The sequence below is a fragment of the Thyridium curvatum genome (genome assembly GCF_004353045.1).
Source record: "Thyridium curvatum strain D216 chromosome Unknown NODE_12_length_601061_cov_81.036774, whole genome shotgun sequence".
NCBI lineage: Eukaryota > Fungi > Ascomycota > Sordariomycetes > Thyridiales > Thyridiaceae > Thyridium > Thyridium curvatum.
Genome location: NW_022156767.1, coordinates 387,047 through 406,222, shown reverse-complemented (window position 1 = coordinate 406,222; position 19,176 = coordinate 387,047). Strand labels below are relative to the sequence as shown.

Genomic DNA, 19,176 nt, shown 5'->3' with positions numbered 1-19,176 from the left:
AGACATAGCCTTTTCTGATTTTGTCTATATCCGTATCCGATTCATCATCACTAGTCATGATCCATGAGGCCGCCCTCAATATATGCATGCTAGCCTTTTTGTAAAACGCCCAAAAGCAAGACCAGAATATCTTCGTCAGCCAACCTGGGCTCAGACCTATTGCTTCACTCCTCCTGCCCAGCAAGCCACACCTTGCCCTTGAGCATATCAATAACACTATCCCGCATCCACCACGCGCCCTCGCCGCCACCATCTTGCGTCCCACCCTCGCGGCCAGCACCGTCTCCGTCACCCCCGACCATCTCCCCCCTCCGATCCGCCCACTCAAACAGCAGCCGCAGGCCGAGAAGCTCATCCCGGCTCGACCCGTCCATCGCGCCCTCGAGCACGAGCCTCGCGTCAACAGCGCTGCTCGAGCCCTCCCCGGCGCCCCCGGCGCCCCTGCCCGCCGCCGGGTCCAGCACGACCGCCCGCTCCGTATGCGTCAGGTCCGCCAGCGCGCCCAGCCCAAACACCCAGTCCAGCGGCTCGCGCTGCTGCTGCTGCTCCCCGCCGCCACCGGGCGCGCCATCGGGCCCGACGCCCGCCAGCGCGTCGCGCCCGAGCGCCTGCAGCGTCGACGCAAAGGCGCCCTCGTGCGCGGGCCGCCGCCGCAGCGACAGCGACTGGTTCTCGCGGAACGCGGCCGCCATGGCGCCGCCGTCGCGCGCAAAGTCGACCTCGAGGTCCCAGTAGCCCTGGTTGCCCGCGTCGGTGTGCACGCTGGCGATGTCCTCGAGCGGCGGGAGGAGGCATGGCGTCTGCCGCCTGATGACGGACGACGGAGCGTGCTGCTGCGGCTGCTGCTTCTTCTCTGCTGCTGCTGCTCGGCTCGGCGTTTTCGCGTGCGCCGCTGTCCGGCGCGTGGTAGTAGCGCCTTTCGCTTTGGCCGTCGTCTTTGATGACCGCGTGCGCGGGGCCGGCGCTGGTGTAGCTGGGGCTTCTGCGGTGGCCGGATGCGATTTCAAGGTAATCATGATGGGCACGGAGATGGGTTGTCCGGTCGTCATGTCCTTTGTGACTAGGCAGCGAGGATCCGTGGCCAAGACCCAGAAGTGTCGGAATGCCTGGAGGTGCGACCGGTTGTCCTGCACGTCGGCTGGGAAGAGTGGGTAGAACGAGATCAGCAGGGCAGCAATGGCAAGGTTGCTGGTGCCAAACGTCGCGGTGCCGCAGCCTAGGAAGAGCGACCCGATCGCCAGGTGCGCTGCCAAGTGGCTGCCGTAGGTCGTGTGCGGATCATCCCGGCCATGGAGTGCTCTCAGTCTCCTCAGCACGACGAGGTCTCCCGTGCCGGCCATGACGGTGGCGCAGGACAGTGCGAGAATGTCCATGCACATGCGCGCGTTGGCTCTCGTCATCTGCGCGTCAAACTTGTCTGCAGAGAGGTGCACGATGCGCATGAACTGGTCCAGGAAGTGCACCAGCAGGTCTCGGACATTGGTGTTCGCCGAGCCTGCGAATCGCATGCCGATCGAGAAGCACAGCCCAGCAACGATGGAGAAGAAAGGCAGATCACGGCTCTGCAGCTTCTTGACACCCGTGAGCCGGTAGCGAGTCCGGTATTCGGCGGGTAGGCTGGCCTTGATCCACTCGAAGGACGGCTCGATCTGGCTCCAGAGGATCAGGTTCTTGGCCAAGGTGCGCAGCAGCAGGATGTCGGGTCGGACATAGTCAAACTGTAGAATAGAGTCGGGGACATCGATCTTCCGAGCGACGATATGATCCTCGCACTTCATAAAGATAAGGGCAATGGCAACAGTTGCTCCTGCGATCGAGCGGTCAAGCACGTTGACGAGCTCGACTTTCTTTGTCGACGACGCCGTCGTCAGGAGCTTCTCGGTAATGCGCATGTCATGAAGTCCCTTGAGATCGCTGCCCTTGCCGAGATTGATAAGACCCAGGGCAAAGCCCGCGGCCAGGCGGTATCCCTCATTGCGCAGGGGGTCTTCCTCATCCTCGTCCTCGACAAACTCAATCTCGGACATCATGATCTCACTCATGCGGCGATGCTGGCTGTTGCAATAGAGGAGACCGATGCCCATGATGCCGGTCGTCTGCGTGAGATGAGAGAGATTGAGTTCGGCAGCACCACGGGGGAGCATCCTTGTGACGTGCACAGACAGTAGTCGGGTGATCAGAGAGTCCATGGTACCGATATGTGACGCCGCCAATCCGAGTAGGAGGCCGATCGAGGTCATGGTGTGCTTTGGAGTGAGATATTTGAACGCCACCCACTTGGCAACGGATTTCAAATGCCCATTCAGGCCCAAAGCCAGCAAGAATCCCGCATGTCTGTTGTTGAGGTCCTGCCCTGGCTTGTTGTACAGGATCCAGGAGGTGTCGATACCCCGGGCCTGAGGCGATATGGCAAGCCCATTCGATACTCCCTGATGGAAGAAGGCCCAGTTGACCTTCTCTTCCGAGAATAGCGACTTGTCAACGCCAACCGAGACGTTGGTCGGCCTAACCACACAAGTCAAGTTGAAGCCTCCAATGTGGAACTTCTGCGTCAGGAGCGGATAACGCAGGCTGTAGTACAGCATACCACGGCCTGCAGGGATGGCGAGCGTGCTGGTGGCTAGCGTGGTTACGAGTTCCTTTTGCTTCTCCAGGTATTCGGATTCCGTCCACTTAGGATTCGGGTCGAGCCGAATGACTCTGGGCTTCTGCGAGGACAGCAATGCCTGTGCCTCGTTGAGACGTCGATCATCCTTAAACAAGGCGCGGACCACCGCTTGTCGCTCTGTACCTTCTCCTTCGTCGTAGCCGAGATTATTGTAATCATCGATAGTCTCGCATATCATTCGGAAGTCCCAATTGGCGCTGTGTGAGGGATTCTATATCGTTTGTTAGCCCTTGCGGTGAGAATACAAAGAGGACAACTAGAGAGTTACTTACAGCACTACCCAAAGAAGCGGCGCCCGGCGGCTTGTTGGGCTTTAGTATCATGTTGATATCGCTCCGGTTCACCAAGCCTAGGAGTTTGCTTGGCCATGACGCTGGAGGATTCGTTTGGCTCTGGGCGATGGCATCCTGCAGAGGTACGAGGATGGCCTCAGGAAGCGTCTCAAGCACGGGTAGAGTGAAACCGCACTTATGCATGACTTCAACTATTTGGTAATGTCGATCGGTTGGTTTGAGAAGCTTGAAGAATTTCTTGAACAAGAAGGTTCTGGGGGTGATTGGCTCCCAACGTGAGTCGCCAGGCCCATCTTTGACATCTTGCTGTTGAGAAGTGGCGAAAACATCGCCGAGGGTAGGGAATTCCTCCTGGTTCTTGCCCGCCAGCTGGGCCTGGACCCACGAGAGCACGCATGGGATGCTTGCTGGCTCGGGCAAGGGGGGAGTGAGGTCAAGTTCTACCGCGTTGTCAGTAAGTTTTATACAGTCTTCTGTTCACTTGTCAAGTACTTACCCATGTCAAGGCCGGAGTCTACCGCAGTCTGAATGCCAAGTTCGTACCTGGCGACAAACTCATACCAGCGGAGCCATCTAGCGATTTGGCAGAGGACAACCCTGAGGTCTGCGGCGTCTGGGTACTCAGGAACCATTATATCGAGCTTCTCTTCTTCTAAAAGCAAGTGAAGAGCGAGAAATAGAGACCAGGCCAAGCTCCGGCGTCGTTCAAGGCTCGAGGCAAGCGATAGTGGGAGATATCCATTCGGACCAACAGCAGCTAATCCCAGCGGAGAGACCATGAACTCCTTGGCAAACTGGGTGTGCAATGACAAGAAATCTTTACGCTTGCCGCCTGTGACGGGTTGAGACCAGACCAGTCCCTGTCCGGCCTGCTCATCCATGAGCCACTGCCAACCTCGGCCTTCCATCCAAGTCGGGCATGCGGCAGCATTGCGGCTCTCATAGGTTCTGATGAGATCCCAGTCGTCGGACTGCAGTTGTGCGCTCTGTGGTTGGGAACTCTCGAGTGTTGACACTTCGTTGTGTCCCAGACTGAGAAACATGCAAAATAGAAGGACCACAAAGCTCGACCACTCGAGATCCGCAGGGGGCTCGTCTTCGTTCTTATCGAACCACTGCATGACATGCCACCATCCAGCGAGGATCTTATCGGCGTGTGAAGCAGGCAGAATGCTGCGACACACCCTGAGAGCCCGTTTGACCCGTGGGTTGGACGGCTGAAGCTGGATTTGTATACGGTGAAATCGTCCGTCCCTGTCCTGGATGTCGAGAACTCCTCGAGGCTTGGAGTGGTACAGCGCATTGGTCTGCGTGCCGGAAACGCCGATGCCTAGAGAGCGCCTGCTGCTGCTCCGTTTCTTGACATGAGTCCCTGAGAACTCGAGACTGCTGTAATTATCCACGAAGAGCATCGGCAGCTCGATGGGTGTCATTTTGCTCCATGGCGCTTGCACACTCAGTTCACGTTGCCCCTTTTCGCCTTCCGAGAGGATGAGAATCATCGCGTGATCGCCGTCACTGATCTTGCACGAATCGACCACGTTCTGGGCCCTCATAAGCTGTCCCCATGTCACTGTCGGGCCATCCGGAGCAATCAGTGTTGTGGTTTTGGCCGGGTTGTTCGTTGGCTTGGTTCTCGATTGGACATGGAGAGGCAAGAGTTGAAGTCGCTTGTCTAAAAGATCTTGAATGCAGATCAAAAGGTAGCTTCGGTCCGGTTCGTCCACCGCGTAAGGCGTGCCAACCACAAAGAAAACTTTGCACTGAGTCCGGACTGGGGTTTCTGAGAGAGAGTAGCGAACATTGTTGTTGTCCATGGAGACGCTATGGATCTTTGTGAGCAAGATTTCTCTGGTCAATCCGTCAAATTCGTGGTCATCCAGCCCCATGCTAGTGAAGCCCTCAAAGTCACCTCCGGCGCGCAGCTCTTCCAAGAGATCATCGACGGGTGCCTCGAGCAAGCTGTTTAGCGACTGCCCGTAGTTGCCGCTCATGTTCATTGGTACAAAGCCGCTGCTCGCACGCCCACGTTGGGCGCCATGGGACTCGACCCTCCTGGAACTCGTTGCATGACCAGCACCAGGCTGTTCGGCAAAGGCCGACCTCTCATGGGAGGCGGAAAGGTCTGCTCGTGCCAACAGGGAGCTGACTCTGCGGGACTGCCTTCTGATCACTTCACCGCTCTTATCTGGTTCAAGTGACAACGCCTTTTCCAAGGACCTGTCAGCCTTCTCGCCACCCCTGGCTTTCTTGACCGGCAGCTGGGCCCCGATGCTTTCACGAAAGCTGGCGTGCACGGGCGTGGTGGTACCGCTGTTGAGTCCCGGCTGCATTGAGCTTCGCCTGCGAGCTTTTGACTTCGGTTTTCGTCGACTACTGGTGAACGGATCGCCATTCTTGATATACGTCAACTTCCAGACGCTGTACATATTGGTTTCCCTATTGACCGTCACCGCCAGGACCAGGTCATCGGCTTTCCTCGCGGAGCTTTGTCCATGTTGCTTAATCGTCTCCACATGTAGAATCTCCTCCGCACGGTCTAAGAAAGGGGACTTGGCCGACATTCGCCTGTGTCTGTCCTTGGCCACCTTGTCGCTTTGAGAAATCACCAAGCCTAGTTCTGCCAGAGGGTCGGTCAGGCAGACAAGCCGGGGCCAGTGAGAATCGTTTGTTTCCAGCGGTGGCTCCCACATATTCTCCAAGGTAGAGCTGAGTCTCAATGGTAATGTTCTCGGCTTGCCGAGGCCTTCTACCGAGAAGGCCTGTTGAGAGCTGCGGGGGAGGGCGGAAGACAGCTGCGAGGATACGAACGAGTTCGGTGGGACGCGCGGGAACTTCAAGGTGACTGGTGCCAGGTTGTCGAGTCTTGATTTGCGCTGGATAATGACGCCACATGGAGCTGCACAGGCAGATTCAACCTCGAATGGCATGTGGACGACATGGCTGGTTCCGGAGAGGAAGTAGATATGAGCTTGACTCTTGAGGAAGACAACCAAAGCTCGCGCTAGAGCAGGCTCTTGCTCGGCAGCATCGTCTGCCTGCGTGTTTCCTCCGTCACGCCGTCCGCCTCTTGGAAAGTATGTGAGAAGGGACTGGGTGATTGTCTCCCTCTCAACGTCGAATCTGAAGCACTTGCGGAAGATGCCTCCTCGAGACCAGACAACGCAGTTGCGGGTGGTCAATAGTTCGTCGCATGGGGGTTCCTCGCAGGTATCGACGACAGTCTCCCACTGGTATAAGTCGGGGCTCGGATCGGAGGGCAATATCTCTTCGTCAATGGCATACTGCAGGCCGGTGGGCTGGTGTATGCCCAGAGACTTGACTGACGCCATGTTCGTCCCCGGGTCGCTCCATAAGCAGACAGGAGTTCAGTTCGGCATACAGCGAGTAGACGGCGGCTCGAGACGGTCGAAAGGTCTAGGGATAACGAGAGTTGCGATTGACGCAAGATTGTCTAGAGACCATTGTTGCGTAAGAAGCTGGCTTTGGTGAATTTTGTTGTGCCTCCGAGCAGCTCGATTACCTGAATAACGTACAGCACAGCAACGCGTTGTTGAGACGCGCCTGTCTGGTTTTGGAGAGGACTTTGATAGATTGGTGGGGCATCTGTTAGTGAGCTCTCTCAGCACTGTTCTCCACCATCAGAGAGGCTCCTTCAGGGCGGTTGAGGCGTCATTTGCCCATGCCTTAGGCCGCGAGATCCATCCATGGGTCTGTGACGTACCAAGGGAGCTTCCTGCCCAAGCTGCATGTTAGCTCATGTGCTCCCGCCCCCCGATCATACAGCAAGCACATACACGCATCCTCTGAGCTCCTAGATACTCAATATAGCTCTCCTGAGCCCCGGATTGACGACTGGCTGAGTGCGCATCACCATGCGACGCCACCAGGCCTTTGCACAATCATGACGGAACGAGCAGCGTCGCCCGAGGCAGGCGACAGCAACGAATCTCGCTCCGGGACCGCGGCATCAGCCAAAGCCGACAAGCAGACCACACCCCCGCCGCCTGCTCCCGAGTCGCATAGTGATGAGCAGGAGTCTTCAGACGGAGAAGATGATAATGAGGACGAGACAGAAGGGGACGACGACGACGATGAAGAGGAAGAGGAGGAGGAAGATGACGAGCCTCGGCTCAAGTATGCGCGGTTGACCGCAAATCTAGGCCCTCTATACCGGAACGGCGATGCGACAAGCTCTTTCCTCGTCGCCGGCGACAAGATGATCGTGGGAACACACAATGGCAACATCAACGTCATACAGCTGCCAATATTCCAGTCCTTGCGCGTCTACCATGCCCATTCCGCATCCGTCACCTCCGTCTCTATCTCTCCCTACCCGCCTCCGCTTCCCAGCCTCAAGCCCGATGTCGTCTCCAAAGCTTTGTCCCCGTCGCCAGCTAGTCCTCTGCGACCCGGCTCGCGCCAAGGAGAGTCATCTCCTGCGGCGGCGTCGAGGAAGCCAAGGGACCCCAATCCTGTACCGAACACGCCTTCCAATAACATATACATTGCGACATCGTCTATGGATGGAAATGTGTGCATTCAGTCGCTCATCGACCACAAAGACGTTCAGCTACGAAACTTTGCCCGTCCAGTGCAGGCGGTTGCGCTGTCACCGGACTACAAGAACGACAGGACGTACCTCTCTGGTGGCTTGGCCGGGAACCTAATCCTGACCGTTGGCGGCCAGCCAGGGAGGAGTACCTCGACCACAATTGGCACTGCGGCGGCTACTACATCCGGCTGGCTTGGAAGTATGGGCCTAAGTTCCAACACCGCAAAGGATACGATCCTCCACTCCGGTGAGGGTACCATCAATACCATCAAGTGGTCACTGTCGGGAAAGTACGTCGTATGGCTGAACGAGCATGGCATTAAGATCATGCGGTCAAAGTTGCACTTGGAAAGTGCAGATGCCGAGGATGCTTGGAAGCGCATTGGCCATGTCGATCGACCCGAGACTGAGGAGTGGGAGACGATGGCTAGTGTTTGGAAAGGTCGGGCCGAGTGGATAGATGAACAAGCTCTTGAGACCGACGAGGATGACGTTGCGACTGAGACAGCATTGACTGCTTCCCCGGCCATCGAAAAACTTAAGCAGCAGCAGAACAAGGGGAACAATGGAGTCGAGCGGCTCATTGTTGGCTGGGGCAGTTCCATCTGGATCATCCATGTCCATCCGGGTAGTATTGGCGTTGGGAAGCATGTCGGTGAGAGGTCGGCTGGAAGAGCCGAGATTGTCAGACTGTGAGTTTCCATTGAAGTGAAGTCTCCATATAGGTGCTAATTTGCCCCTTTAGTCTTCGGATGGACTGCATCATCTCTGGCATCTCCTTATACACGCAGAACCTACTACTGGTTTTGGCCTACTGCGTCCCTGAAGACGAGGATGAGGACGAAGAATCAGAGCCAACGCCTCGTGGCCATAAATCCAAGCCATCGAATGCTTCAAGTAGCAGTGAGCCCTCTGGTGGCATCCGACGCCGACAGAACCACCTGCCGCCAGAGCTGCGAATCATCGATCTGTCCTCGCAAGCTGAAGTTGACAAGGATACCCTCAGCGTAAGCCGTTTCGAACGGCTCTCTTCGAGCGATTATCATCTTGGCATCTTGCCGGCACGCAACGCGGCCGCTGCTGTCTCCTCCAAGGGGGCGCTGGAAGCACTTGCAGGGTTCGGCACCGACATGTGGAATGCAGCCATCAACCCCAAGATGCTATTCAGCTCTGGAGCTAGTGTCAAGAGCAAGGACAGCAACGATGGCGCTTCTGGATCGAAAGTACCTAGTACGTTAGGCAGCATGAGGTTAGGCCAACCGCCCTCATCATTTAGTGTCCATCCCAACCTTGCAAAGCCGGGAGTCAAGATCTTCATCCACAGCCCATACGACTGCATTCTAGCAACTAAGAGAGATCTGGGCGATCACCTGGCTTGGCTGATCGAACACCAAGAGTTTCAGAGGGCATGGGAGCTGGTGGATGATCACCCTGAGATCATGGCAACGGCGGACAAGCTGCCAGAGCTGCCGCCACCAACTCCGACCAAGACACAGACCACCCAGAGCTCTGACGATTTCTACGAAGACTCCGTCATTGATGCCGCCAGTCGGTCATTCAACTCCTCGGCTGAACGGGAGAAGAGGCGCATCGGGGAATTATGGATCAAGCAACTGGTTGAAGTAGATGACTGGACGCGTGCTGGCCAGGTGGCTGGCAAAGTCTTGAAGAGCGCAGACCGCTGGGAGAGATGGGTGTGGACCTTTGCTGGCGCAAACAGGTTCGATCAGATTGCGAATTACATCCCGACAGAACCCATGCAACCCCCTCTGCCAGGCACGATATATGAGGTTGTCCTGGGCCATTACATCCAGAATGACAAGGTTCGGTTCAGAGAACTGCTGGAAAGATGGCCTTCGGAGCTGTTCGATATTAAGCCTGTCACTGACAACCTAGAGAACCTTCTCAAGTATCGTGATGTCCGGGAGGACAGTGTCGAGGATGGAGAGAGGGGGCGAGACTGGCGGATCGTCATGGAAAGTCTGGCGAAGCTCTATGAAGCTAATGGCAGGCACCGAGATGCACTGAAATGTTTCATCAAACTTCAAGATGCCGACTCTGCGTTCCGATTGATTCGAGACCGGCATTTAGCGGACGCCGTTGCTGACGATATACCAAGTTTCATTACGCTACGTGTCCCCATGGACCAAATCGACACAATGAGCCGGGACGAACTTCAGGAGGCGACGTCGGAGGCCATCACACTGTTGGTCGACGAGGCACAGCACGGCCTGGTCAAGCCTGATATCGTCGTTTCCCAGCTGCAGAAGGACGAGTACAACCTGTACCTGTTTTTCTACCTCCGAGCTCTGTGGATGGGCGAGGGCATCAAAGAGCACCAGGGCGAGTCGCATGATCGCCTCATCGTTGAGAGCAGGGCGCTGGTCGACGATTTTGCCGATCTTGCAGTAGAGCTTTTTGCAACCTTTGGTCGGCCACTTCTGATGGATTTTCTAAAGGTGTCAACATCATATTCCTTTGAGAAGGTAAGTTTGGGCATTGTTCGTTGTATTGTTTACGTGTTTCAGCGCTGATTCTGATGCAGGCTGCCGAGGTCTGCGAGACTTCAAACTTCATCCCCGAGCTTGTTTTCCTCTACTCCAAGACGGGCCAGATGAAGAGGGCTCTGTACCTCATTATCGACCGCCTAGGAGATGTGAGCCGTGCCATTGCTTTTGCGAAAGAGCAAGACGACCCAGATCTGTGGGAAGATCTACTCAACTACAGTATGGACAAGCCGCGTTTCATCCGTGGGCTGCTAGAAGAAGTTGGAACCGCTCTTGATCCGATAACACTGGTGAAGCGGATCCCCGAAGGACTAGAGATTGAAGGCCTACGGGAGGGTCTCAAACATATCATGAAAGAGCATGAAATTCAGTACAGCATCAGCTCTGGAGTCGCCCGCGTCTTCCGGAGCGAGGTGGCCGCCGCCCAGGCGACTCTTCGAAACGGACAGAGGAAGGGCATCAAGTTCGAGGTGACGGTGCAGGGGCAGGACCACGTGGATGTACAAGCGCAGGATGTCCCTACAATCAAAGCATCAAAAGACGTCAGTCAACCAGGCGAAACGGCCAAGACGGAAGACGGCGACGACGAGGGCGGCGCGCAGCAGCAAACGGCGGGCAAGAAGGGGCACAAGAAGAAGCACTCGGCGGTCCAGACGCAGTTGAGGCCGGGCCACTGCGCGCAGTGTTACGAGGCGTTTACAGAGTGGGAGACCGAGACGCTGGTGGGGTTCGCCTGCGGGCATGTATTTCATCTGACGCATTTGCTGGAGTTTCTGCACCCGGGCGAGCCGGTCGACGCCGACTTTGGGATGAGCGGTGCGGAGAGCGGGACGAGGAGGAACATGATCGGCGCCAAGGTCACGCATGCGCGGCTGCTCAAGGACAGGATCCGCGGCGGGTGTCCTGTCTGCCTGGAGAAGGCTGCCCAGGCGAGCTAGAGGAAGAGGTTTCTTGGATTGTACATATCATACCCGCCAGTAAATACATAAAGAACGCTCATTGTGTCCATCCGGCTCCGGTTCGATGTTGCTTGTCTGCAATTTGTTGCGGATGGCTTCTGTCCAAATCAGAACCCGAGCAGGGCATTCGCCTTCTGCACCGCCTCCTTGGCGCCGGGCTGCATATCCGGTGCGGCCAAGAGCTTCTCTAAGCCCATTGACCTGCGCGCCATCGGGTCCGTCACATCCTTGTGCGTGGCGCGGCCGATGTGCTCGGCCTCGCCCTTGCCACCTGGGAAGTCCGGGCCTGGAGTCCCGTCGAGGAAGGCTTGCCTCTGCCGCACGAGGTACTCGGCGTTGTGCTCCGTGGTCGGGCAGACGGGGATGTACATTACGCTGGAGTCCGAGTCGCCGTTGTGGACCTTGTCAACGGCGTGGATCGCTGCGATTTGTTACTGATGGTTAGCTCTCTGCTAGGCACGTTTGACAGTGTTGGGTGAGGGCGGGCTTACTGTCGCAATGCCAGACGACAAAGTCGCCGGGCTTCACGTCCGGGATGTGCACCATGGTCCTGTCGAGCTCCAGGTGGGGGTGCATGCTCAGCTTGGGGAACTCCTGGCCCTGCGAGGGCCTCGCGCCCTGCAGGTCCGACGTCATGGCCTCGCCGGCCGTGAACTCCCAGTTGGACGGGTCGAGGTATTCCCGCCTGGCGGGCGAGCTGGCGGGCGTCGCGTCCAGGTCTAGCTCCTTGCGGGGGCGGAAGAAGGGCCGCAGGAGGGTGTACGCCAGGGACAGCTGCGGCAGCGGGTTGACGAGCAGCGTGCCCCGGCGCGGCCCGCTGTGCGACATGCTCAGCCAGCCCTGGAACATGCGGAACATGGAGCAGCCGCCCATGCCGTCGTACAGGTCGATGACGGCGTCGACGCGCCCGCTCGCGTCCCAGGGGTCGTACTCCTCCCACCGGCCCGCGAAGACGGCGTCGTACACGCCGCCCCGGCCGTAGCCCTCGCGCTCCCAGCGCTCGACGCTGCCGCCGTCCTGGTGCGGGCCCAGCGCGAACTTGGCGTCGCCCGGCTGCCGGATGCGCAGGCGGTCGGCGTAGGCCAGGGGCTGGGAGGTGTCGATGGGCGCGCGCGGGCTCGAGACGTGCCAGAGGGACTGCATGAGGGCCCTCTGCACGCGGACCAGGTTCGGGTGCGAGCGGGCCCTGACCTGCGGCGGGGACCAGTAGAGCTCGAAGACCTGGGGGTTGTCGGCGGGGAAGCCCCTTGTTCCGGGGTTCTTGCGGACGTACGCCTCCACCTCGTCCTTGTACGCCCGCGCCTCCTGCTCCGGAATGACGCCGCGGATGATGGCGGCGCCGCGTTTCCTCAGCTCGCCCTGCTTCTTGACCAGGTCGGCCTCGAGGTTGGCGTACTCGACCTCGGGGATGACGTTGGACTTCTGACTGCCGACGATATCGTTCTCCTTCTGCAGAGCCACGAGTAGCCTCTTCCAGCTATGTTGGACTTCTTGCTCATGGCCGGCGACCAGCGACAGTTTCAGCTCCCGGAAGCGGTCCGGCAGGGGCGTGTCTTCCATGCCGGACAGGGATGCAAACACGCTCGAGATGTCACCCTCTCGCTTCGGTGCCCTCTGCGGTGCCTCGGCGTTCACGGCCGCCATGCTGACTGCGCGGACCTGGCAGCCGCTGGTCTGCAGGGCCCTCTTGAATGTTGTTCTTAGCATTGTGTGTGTGTTTCCCTTTCTGCTGAAATTCTGTGTAACCCGAAGCTGCAGGCCGACTAACAGCAAGGAGATGAGACTTGGTCTTACACCGCAATCATACAGATGATAACACAGGATTCAAAACAGGATATATAGAAAATCGCAACAAAGAAATCTTCATCATTAAATCCACGACGATGTATTTAGTGATGATCTCACCCCCCCTCACTCCCGTCGGAGAGCGGCTTGGTGTTAGTGCGGAAGTGCTGGAAGCGGCTTAGCGCTGGCGGAGGTTTGTTTGCGGACTTGCGCGAAGCGGAAAACTCCTCCTCGCTGGTGTCTTGGCTGGTGTCTTAATGGCAGAGGAACTGGCGGGATGCCGTAACGGCTTGCTTGAAAAGGAAAACCCCAATACTGTAAGTTCTGGGACGGGCCAAGAGTGGAGGAGGCCGGGCTGGTCATCCAACTGCGTGCCCCAGCTCTTCCTCACACCACGGTCCCATAATCCGTCTGAGTTGGGGCCATAAAGCCTCTTCCTTTGCCCACATATCTCTGTTCATACGTTTGATCAATGGTACCTATATGGGACGGAAGTACTGGGAACATGTCTCGGAGAAAGAGTTCACTACTCTTTCCCGGATAATCACGGCCCTGCCAACATGTATCATTCGGCTTTGGTCTTTTCTACTCGTAATGGCTCAGGCTGTACCGCAGCGAAGTTCTTTCGGGCCTGAGAGGTTACCTTGCAGTTTAGCATTGTATATCCCCGTCTTATGGTGAGTTGAACGGTATCTTTCTAATGGCAAGGGAGATATCCATGTGTCATAACCGTGTCATTTGACTATGGAAGGTGTGTCTTCTTTGAGATGAACTTGCCAAAGTCAAGGCTTCTGCACCTATTCCATTTCTGTCTATTTTCCTCCTATCACATAATGATATAGCGTGCGGTCGTATCACTCATAGCTGATGACACCGTCAATGGTGCCCGCATGAAGACCGCCAGTGATGGGTATATCCGCCGCAGTGGTATGTCTCGCCGCATCGCTCAGAAGATACACAACGGCCCCGGTCAAGTCGCTCTGCGTACTCAGCCGCTGGTTCGGCGGTGCGAGCCACATCTGATCACCTTCCCTCTTGCTCTTCATCGCGCGCACGTTCCTCGTCATGTCTGAATCCACGAAGCCCGGGGAGATAGTGTTGACGCGGATGTTGTGCGGCGCTAGTTCGACCGCGAGAGCCTTTGCCAACATTAGTATGCCGCCCTTAGAGGCGTTGTAAGCGGCCATGCGGTAGCCCGGGAGGGCAATGTGGGCGGACTGCGAGGCGAGCAGGACCATGCTGCCGCCGGTCTTTTGTTTCAGCATCTGCTTGGCCACGAGTTGGGCGATGAAGAACGTCCCGCGGACCTAATGTCATGGTTATCAGCAGTGCGTCATACGGCCATTGGCTTGGTGTGTTTGCGACGTACATTGACCTCTTGAATCCTGGTGAATTCCGCCCAAGTCTGCTCGATGAATGGCTTATCGATGGCAATGCCGGCAGACGGTACGAGGCCGTCGATGGACCCCAGCGCCTCGAGCGCCTTCGCGAAGGAATTGTTTAAGCTCGACTCGACCGTCACGTCTGTCTGGATGTACACCGTCTTGACTCCGAACTTGCTGCTGAGCGTGTTGAACTCGTCGACGGGCTTCTCCTGCAGGTCCATCACGGCGACATTGCCGCCCATCTCGCATATCGCGCGTGTCACCGCGAATCCGATACCCTGTGCACCGCCGGTGACGATGTAGTTGCGGTTCCGCAACTCAAACATGGGCCGCACATCTTCAAGCTTGTCTGCCATCTTCGCGCCAATTGAGACCTTGGTTTGTGACTTTGTGATAAGTAGTCAAGTCGTGTTCTTGTTCAAAATCGTATTGACTCTTCAATGCAACTTGTTATCGATAGCGACGATAGCGAGAGATCGACATGTGAAGTCGGTTCACAGTCTTGCAGTCGGAAACGGTGCGTGGAGAGCGGATGAGAGCAGCCGCAACTAGTCTCCGAATTCCGCACCTCACCTCCAGTGCTATTCGGCGGTGGCACAAATGCCTGGGCAAGGTGGCCCCAGTGGCGTTGGGGTCTCCATTGCTCGCGCAATCTTTAGCTGGCCTTGACTCGTTTAGTATGAATCGTCTGGAACACCGGCGGGAGACCTGGGGAAGAAGATAAGGAGGCTCAAATTGCCCAGCCCCCACGAAGGACAGGCCCTTGACAAGATGTTTGGGGTAATTACCTACCCGACTTTGACTAAGATTGAAGACAAGTAGCTCCTTACAAGTCCGGATTCGGCATGACGAGCCAAGCTGAGTTGATCTATGTACTCTTGAACATTTACGCAGTAACGGATGGCTATCTACTCGTACCTAGCGCAATTTGTCTGTCCTGTTCACCTAAATACGTGATATTTATCTCTCTTGGAGGAAGCCTCAGAGAACATGTCGATGTGACGTTCACTCGGCTACTTAATTCGCTATCATCTTCAGTTGTGCCGCAGTTGAGTCGTGGGGGTCGACAGGCTTTGTAGCCGCCTCCCAGCCGCCAGCTGAAATTAGCGAGCGTCCCGAGATGCATGCCGACTTGAGCGGCACGTGCCTCAACGAAAGATATAAACGAAAGAGATAGGGTGTGCGGTTCCCGCCGCACTGAAGGGGCGGCAATTGAACCCAAGAGAGCACCGCTTCGGACAGTGATCGACGGGCCGCTAATAGGTGCTTGAACATCCATCAAATCCACGGTCTTAAGTGGGATAGCCCTCGCAGGTCCCTGAGCAAGGATATGCATTGTCAGCATTAAAATCCTGGTGAGCTTCCGGCAACTATTCTGGCCCTCCCTCTTGAGCCTCTTTTCCTTTCGCCAACCTGCTCCGTCATCAATCTGCCATGCTCTGACGGGATATCAGAGCTGGCGAACATTCACGGGGTTGCGCAGAGTGCCGGCACTTGAGGAGGCTAAGATCTACAAATAGCTTCGTAGTGCTGACTGGACACGCTGAAAGCTTATCAAATACCAACTATAATGCTAGACCATCCAATCACAAATGGAACGGTTAGGGGGCGATCATGTTGCCCCAGTTGGGGCTCTTGCTCCATTGTTTGGCTACGCACGCGAGGATAGCTTCCAGACTAGTTTATCTCGTCTTCCTTCTCGGTGGCATTACTGAGTCTCTGAGCCGCCGAATTCCCCACACACTTTCCCCGCAACACCCTGCTAGGAGAGCAACCGTTCCCTTGTCTGCTGGAACGACCCGGCGTGTCCTCGCCATGCGGCTCTCTCTGCATGGATCTCTGGTGACAGCGGCCAAGCTTATCGACAGGCTCGAGTCGAGGTCGCGGGTTTCGGATATGGAATACACCTTATTGGTTGGATGAGTTATCCTACCCGTCCCCGTCTGGGGTCCTTTGCGGAGAGAAGAATAGGTTCGCTTGCCGCTATCTCTGGACCAATGCCCCGTCTAAGCTAACGGGGCTTTACCCGACGAGTTGTCACTCATGGCTTCTTCTGTGATATAAGGGCACAGCGTCAACAGAGTAAATCCACAAGTGCTCGGGTTGAAATCTCTTCAGATAGTTAATCCCAGGGATCAAAAGAAAACATGGCTGAAATTTACAATTGTATCGTTATTGGTGCTGGTAAGTGCTAAAGAGTGATTTCCTGAGTTGCCCTCCTGAATTATACCTTGTCACAAGTCCCCGCTATGAGAAACACCTTCCCGAAGCCTTGCGGTCATTCATTGTTGACACTGTATTAGGATGGTTTGGTCTCGCCGCTGCAAAGTCGTACATTGAGCTGCACCCCACGGAGAAGGTTCTGATTGTCGAGGCCGAGAGCTCATGTGGCGGGACATGGTCACACGACAGACTCTACCCCGGACTCAAGTCCAACAACCTCTGGGGCTCATATGAGTACCCCGACTTCCCCATGGTCGAGGAGGTCTACGGTGTCAAGTACGGCGAGCACATCCCGGCAGCTACCCTGCACCGGTATCTGACCGACTTTGCCAAAAAGTTCGGCGTCTTTGAGAGGACACGCTTCAACACGGCTGTCGATGCCATCGAGTCTGTAGACGACGGCAGCTGGAAGATCCACGTCAAGCCGACCAAGGGCGACGGCAAGCCCGAGATCCTGCACACGAAAAAGCTCATTGTCGCCTCGGGTCTGACCTCGAACCCGAACCTACCCACCTATCCCGGTCAAGAGACTTTTACTCCCCCTTTCTTCCACGCCAAGGACTTCCGCACACACGCGGACACGGTCAAGACGTGCAAGCGGGCCGTCATCGTCGGCGGCGCCAAGTCGGCGTTCGACTGCGCCTACGCCTACGCCACGGAGGGCGGCGCCCAGGTCGACCTGATCGTGCGGCCCAGCGGCCAGGGCCCCGTGTGGATCTCCCCGCCCTGGGTCACGCCCCTGAAGCGCATGATGGAGGAGCTCCTCAGCACCAGGGCCCTGACGTGGTTCAGCCCCGTGCCCTGGGACGACGACGGCTACGGCGTGGTGCGCAAGTTCCTGCACGGCACCCTGCCGGGCAACCTCATGGTCAAGGCCTTCTGGAGCCTGATCAGCTCCGACATCGTCGAGGCGCACGGCTTCAATGAGCACCCCGAGGTCTTCAAGCTGAAGCCCTGGCACGGCGCCCAGTGGACGGGCAGCGGCGTCAGCATCCACAACTACGACACCAACTTCTTCGACCTCATCCGCGAGGGCAAGGTGCGCGTGCACATCGCCGACGTCGAGAGGCTCGACGGCACGACGGTGCACCTGACCGACGGGCAGGCCCTCGCGACCGACGTCGTCATCTGCGCCACGGGCTGGAAGAAGGACTCCGGCATCAGGCACGTCAACTTCGACACCGGCCTGCCACACTCAAAGGCGGACAAAGAGCGCCTCTCAGACGCCGCGGACCAGCAGGTCCGGGAGATGTTTCCAGGCCTCAAAGACCAGCCCGTGCTGCGGTATACACCCATCAAGCAGGAGCCCCTGCGGAACTACAGGTTCATCGTCCCGACCAATGCGGTCTTCAAGCGCAACATCGCGTTTGCGGGTATGGTGTCGACGGTCTGCACGGCCACGTTTGCCAGCGTCCAGGCGCTGTGGATCTCGGCCTTCCTCGACGGCAAGCTGAAGAGGTCGCCCAAGAACGACGCCGAGGTCCTCAAGGAGGTGATGTTGCACACTCAGTTCGGCAAGTGGAGGTACCCCTGTGGCTATGGCGCCGCGATCCCGGACTTTGCGTTCGACTCTGTCCCCTATGTCGACCTTCTGGTCAACGACCTGGGTCTGAACCCGCGGCGGAAGGCCTCGCAGATGGCGGAGCTGGTTGAGCCGTACAAGCCGAAGGATTACAAGGGCCTGACTGAGGAGTGGGTTGCTTCACTCAAAGGGCTGTGAAGGGTAGTCTATGGTGACTGGTGGAGATATGTTTGGGATACGGAGAGATGACAACCAGGCAGAATGGATAAATATTCAGTGTCGTTATGAGATTCACTTAGAGGGGGTGGGAAGATATGAACGAAGAACTAAAGGCCATTCTTCGAGCGTTGGCATTTAGATAAGAGCTACTGGCGAGGAGGTAACGAATGACATGAATAAGAGAGAGTACAACTTTGGAAGCATCCTGCGATCCCCAGTACGCTTCTCGTCCTTGTGAATAAGCGAATGACTCCGTGGTGTGAGCTGACAGCGTACTGGTCCAAGTTTCCTGAACTGGGAGGCTCGTCTTGATAGGAGCCTGACGGATGTCCCGACTAGTGGTAAGGGTTCACAACCTGGTCAAGTATCAGTTTCCAGGACCAAACTTTTGCATTCCTTATGGGAAAGAGAGGTGTGCTTGTGCAGGGGTACAGAGGAAAGAGGTGGGACTTCAACTTACATATTCTTGGCCGGTCGTGCAGCACTGTCCTCCGATGTTCTGTGCTGTGATAGAGGTCAGCTGCGATTTACTCGGTCACACCTGGTCAACACAGGTCAGGACGTTGACCACCCCTCACTTACCGGTGCCATCATACAGGCAGTTGTCAGCCCCGTAATAGATATCGCCGTAGTCCGCAGGCCATTCAGCATTGAGGATGCAGCCCGACCAGGTCTTTGGCGGCTGGCCATTGCCGTCGAAGCGGCCGTAGATGGTGGCGCTTCCGCTGGTAACGCTAACGGTCCCGCCACCTGCGCATAGAGGTGTCGAGTTGATGACGATGCAGCCGCTATTGGCGTGCTATTCGCTGCTTGTCAGTCTCGACGCAGGTTATTACATTTGCTTCATGGGTGAGCTAAAACGCGAAAACAGGAATGAAACGCACAATATTGGTGGCGCTGACACCAGCGACGAGCGCTGTCATCAGGGCAATTACGTGAGTAGTAGTCTGCATGGTTGAATGTATGTGAAATTAGAAGAGTAGATCTTGAGAGGTATTGGTTTAGGAGTGATGCTTCAAATAATAGGATATGGTTTCTCTCATATTTTCGAACATATTTT

General features: G+C 56.7%; 6 protein-coding genes across 6 annotated transcripts; 2 read left to right on the top strand and 4 right to left on the bottom strand.

Moving 5' to 3' along the window:
• Nucleotides 1-164: 164 nt before the first annotated feature.
• E0L32_002944 (uncharacterized protein) lies at nt 165-6,293 on the bottom strand (the record flags this gene model as incomplete). The annotated part of the gene is made up of 3 exons (XM_031137189.1): nt 165-2,879; nt 2,941-3,401; nt 3,458-6,293. The coding sequence occupies 3 exons, from the start codon at nt 6,291-6,293 to the stop codon at nt 165-167; spliced, it is 6,012 nt and encodes a 2,003-aa protein (XP_030999554.1).
• A 572-nt stretch (nt 6,294-6,865) lies between these two features.
• On the top strand, nt 6,866-10,961 carry E0L32_002943 (uncharacterized protein; the record flags this gene model as incomplete). Its single annotated transcript, XM_031137188.1, has 3 exons — nt 6,866-8,208; nt 8,262-10,002; nt 10,062-10,961. 3 exons carry the CDS (start codon nt 6,866-6,868, stop codon nt 10,959-10,961), a joined length of 3,984 nt encoding a protein of 1,327 aa, XP_030999553.1.
• Nucleotides 10,962-11,089: 128 nt separating this feature from the next.
• E0L32_002942 (uncharacterized protein) lies at nt 11,090-12,689 on the bottom strand (the record flags this gene model as incomplete). The annotated part of the gene is made up of 2 exons (XM_031137187.1): nt 11,090-11,403; nt 11,474-12,689. The coding sequence occupies 2 exons, from the start codon at nt 12,687-12,689 to the stop codon at nt 11,090-11,092; spliced, it is 1,530 nt and encodes a 509-aa protein (XP_030999552.1).
• A 932-nt stretch (nt 12,690-13,621) lies between these two features.
• On the bottom strand, nt 13,622-14,508 carry E0L32_002941 (uncharacterized protein; the record flags this gene model as incomplete). The annotated part of the gene is made up of 2 exons (XM_031137186.1): nt 13,622-14,074; nt 14,137-14,508. 2 exons carry the CDS (start codon nt 14,506-14,508, stop codon nt 13,622-13,624), a joined length of 825 nt encoding a protein of 274 aa, XP_030999551.1.
• A 1,791-nt stretch (nt 14,509-16,299) lies between these two features.
• On the top strand, nt 16,300-18,095 carry E0L32_002940 (uncharacterized protein; the record flags this gene model as incomplete). Its single annotated transcript, XM_031137185.1, has 2 exons — nt 16,300-16,336; nt 16,456-18,095. The coding sequence occupies 2 exons, from the start codon at nt 16,300-16,302 to the stop codon at nt 18,093-18,095; spliced, it is 1,677 nt and encodes a 558-aa protein (XP_030999550.1).
• Nucleotides 18,096-18,451: 356 nt separating this feature from the next.
• On the bottom strand, nt 18,452-19,069 carry E0L32_002939 (uncharacterized protein; the record flags this gene model as incomplete). Its single annotated transcript, XM_031137183.1, has 4 exons — nt 18,452-18,472; nt 18,577-18,620; nt 18,699-18,915; nt 19,001-19,069. The coding sequence occupies 4 exons, from the start codon at nt 19,067-19,069 to the stop codon at nt 18,452-18,454; spliced, it is 351 nt and encodes a 116-aa protein (XP_030999549.1).
• Nucleotides 19,070-19,176: the final 107 nt, after the last annotated feature.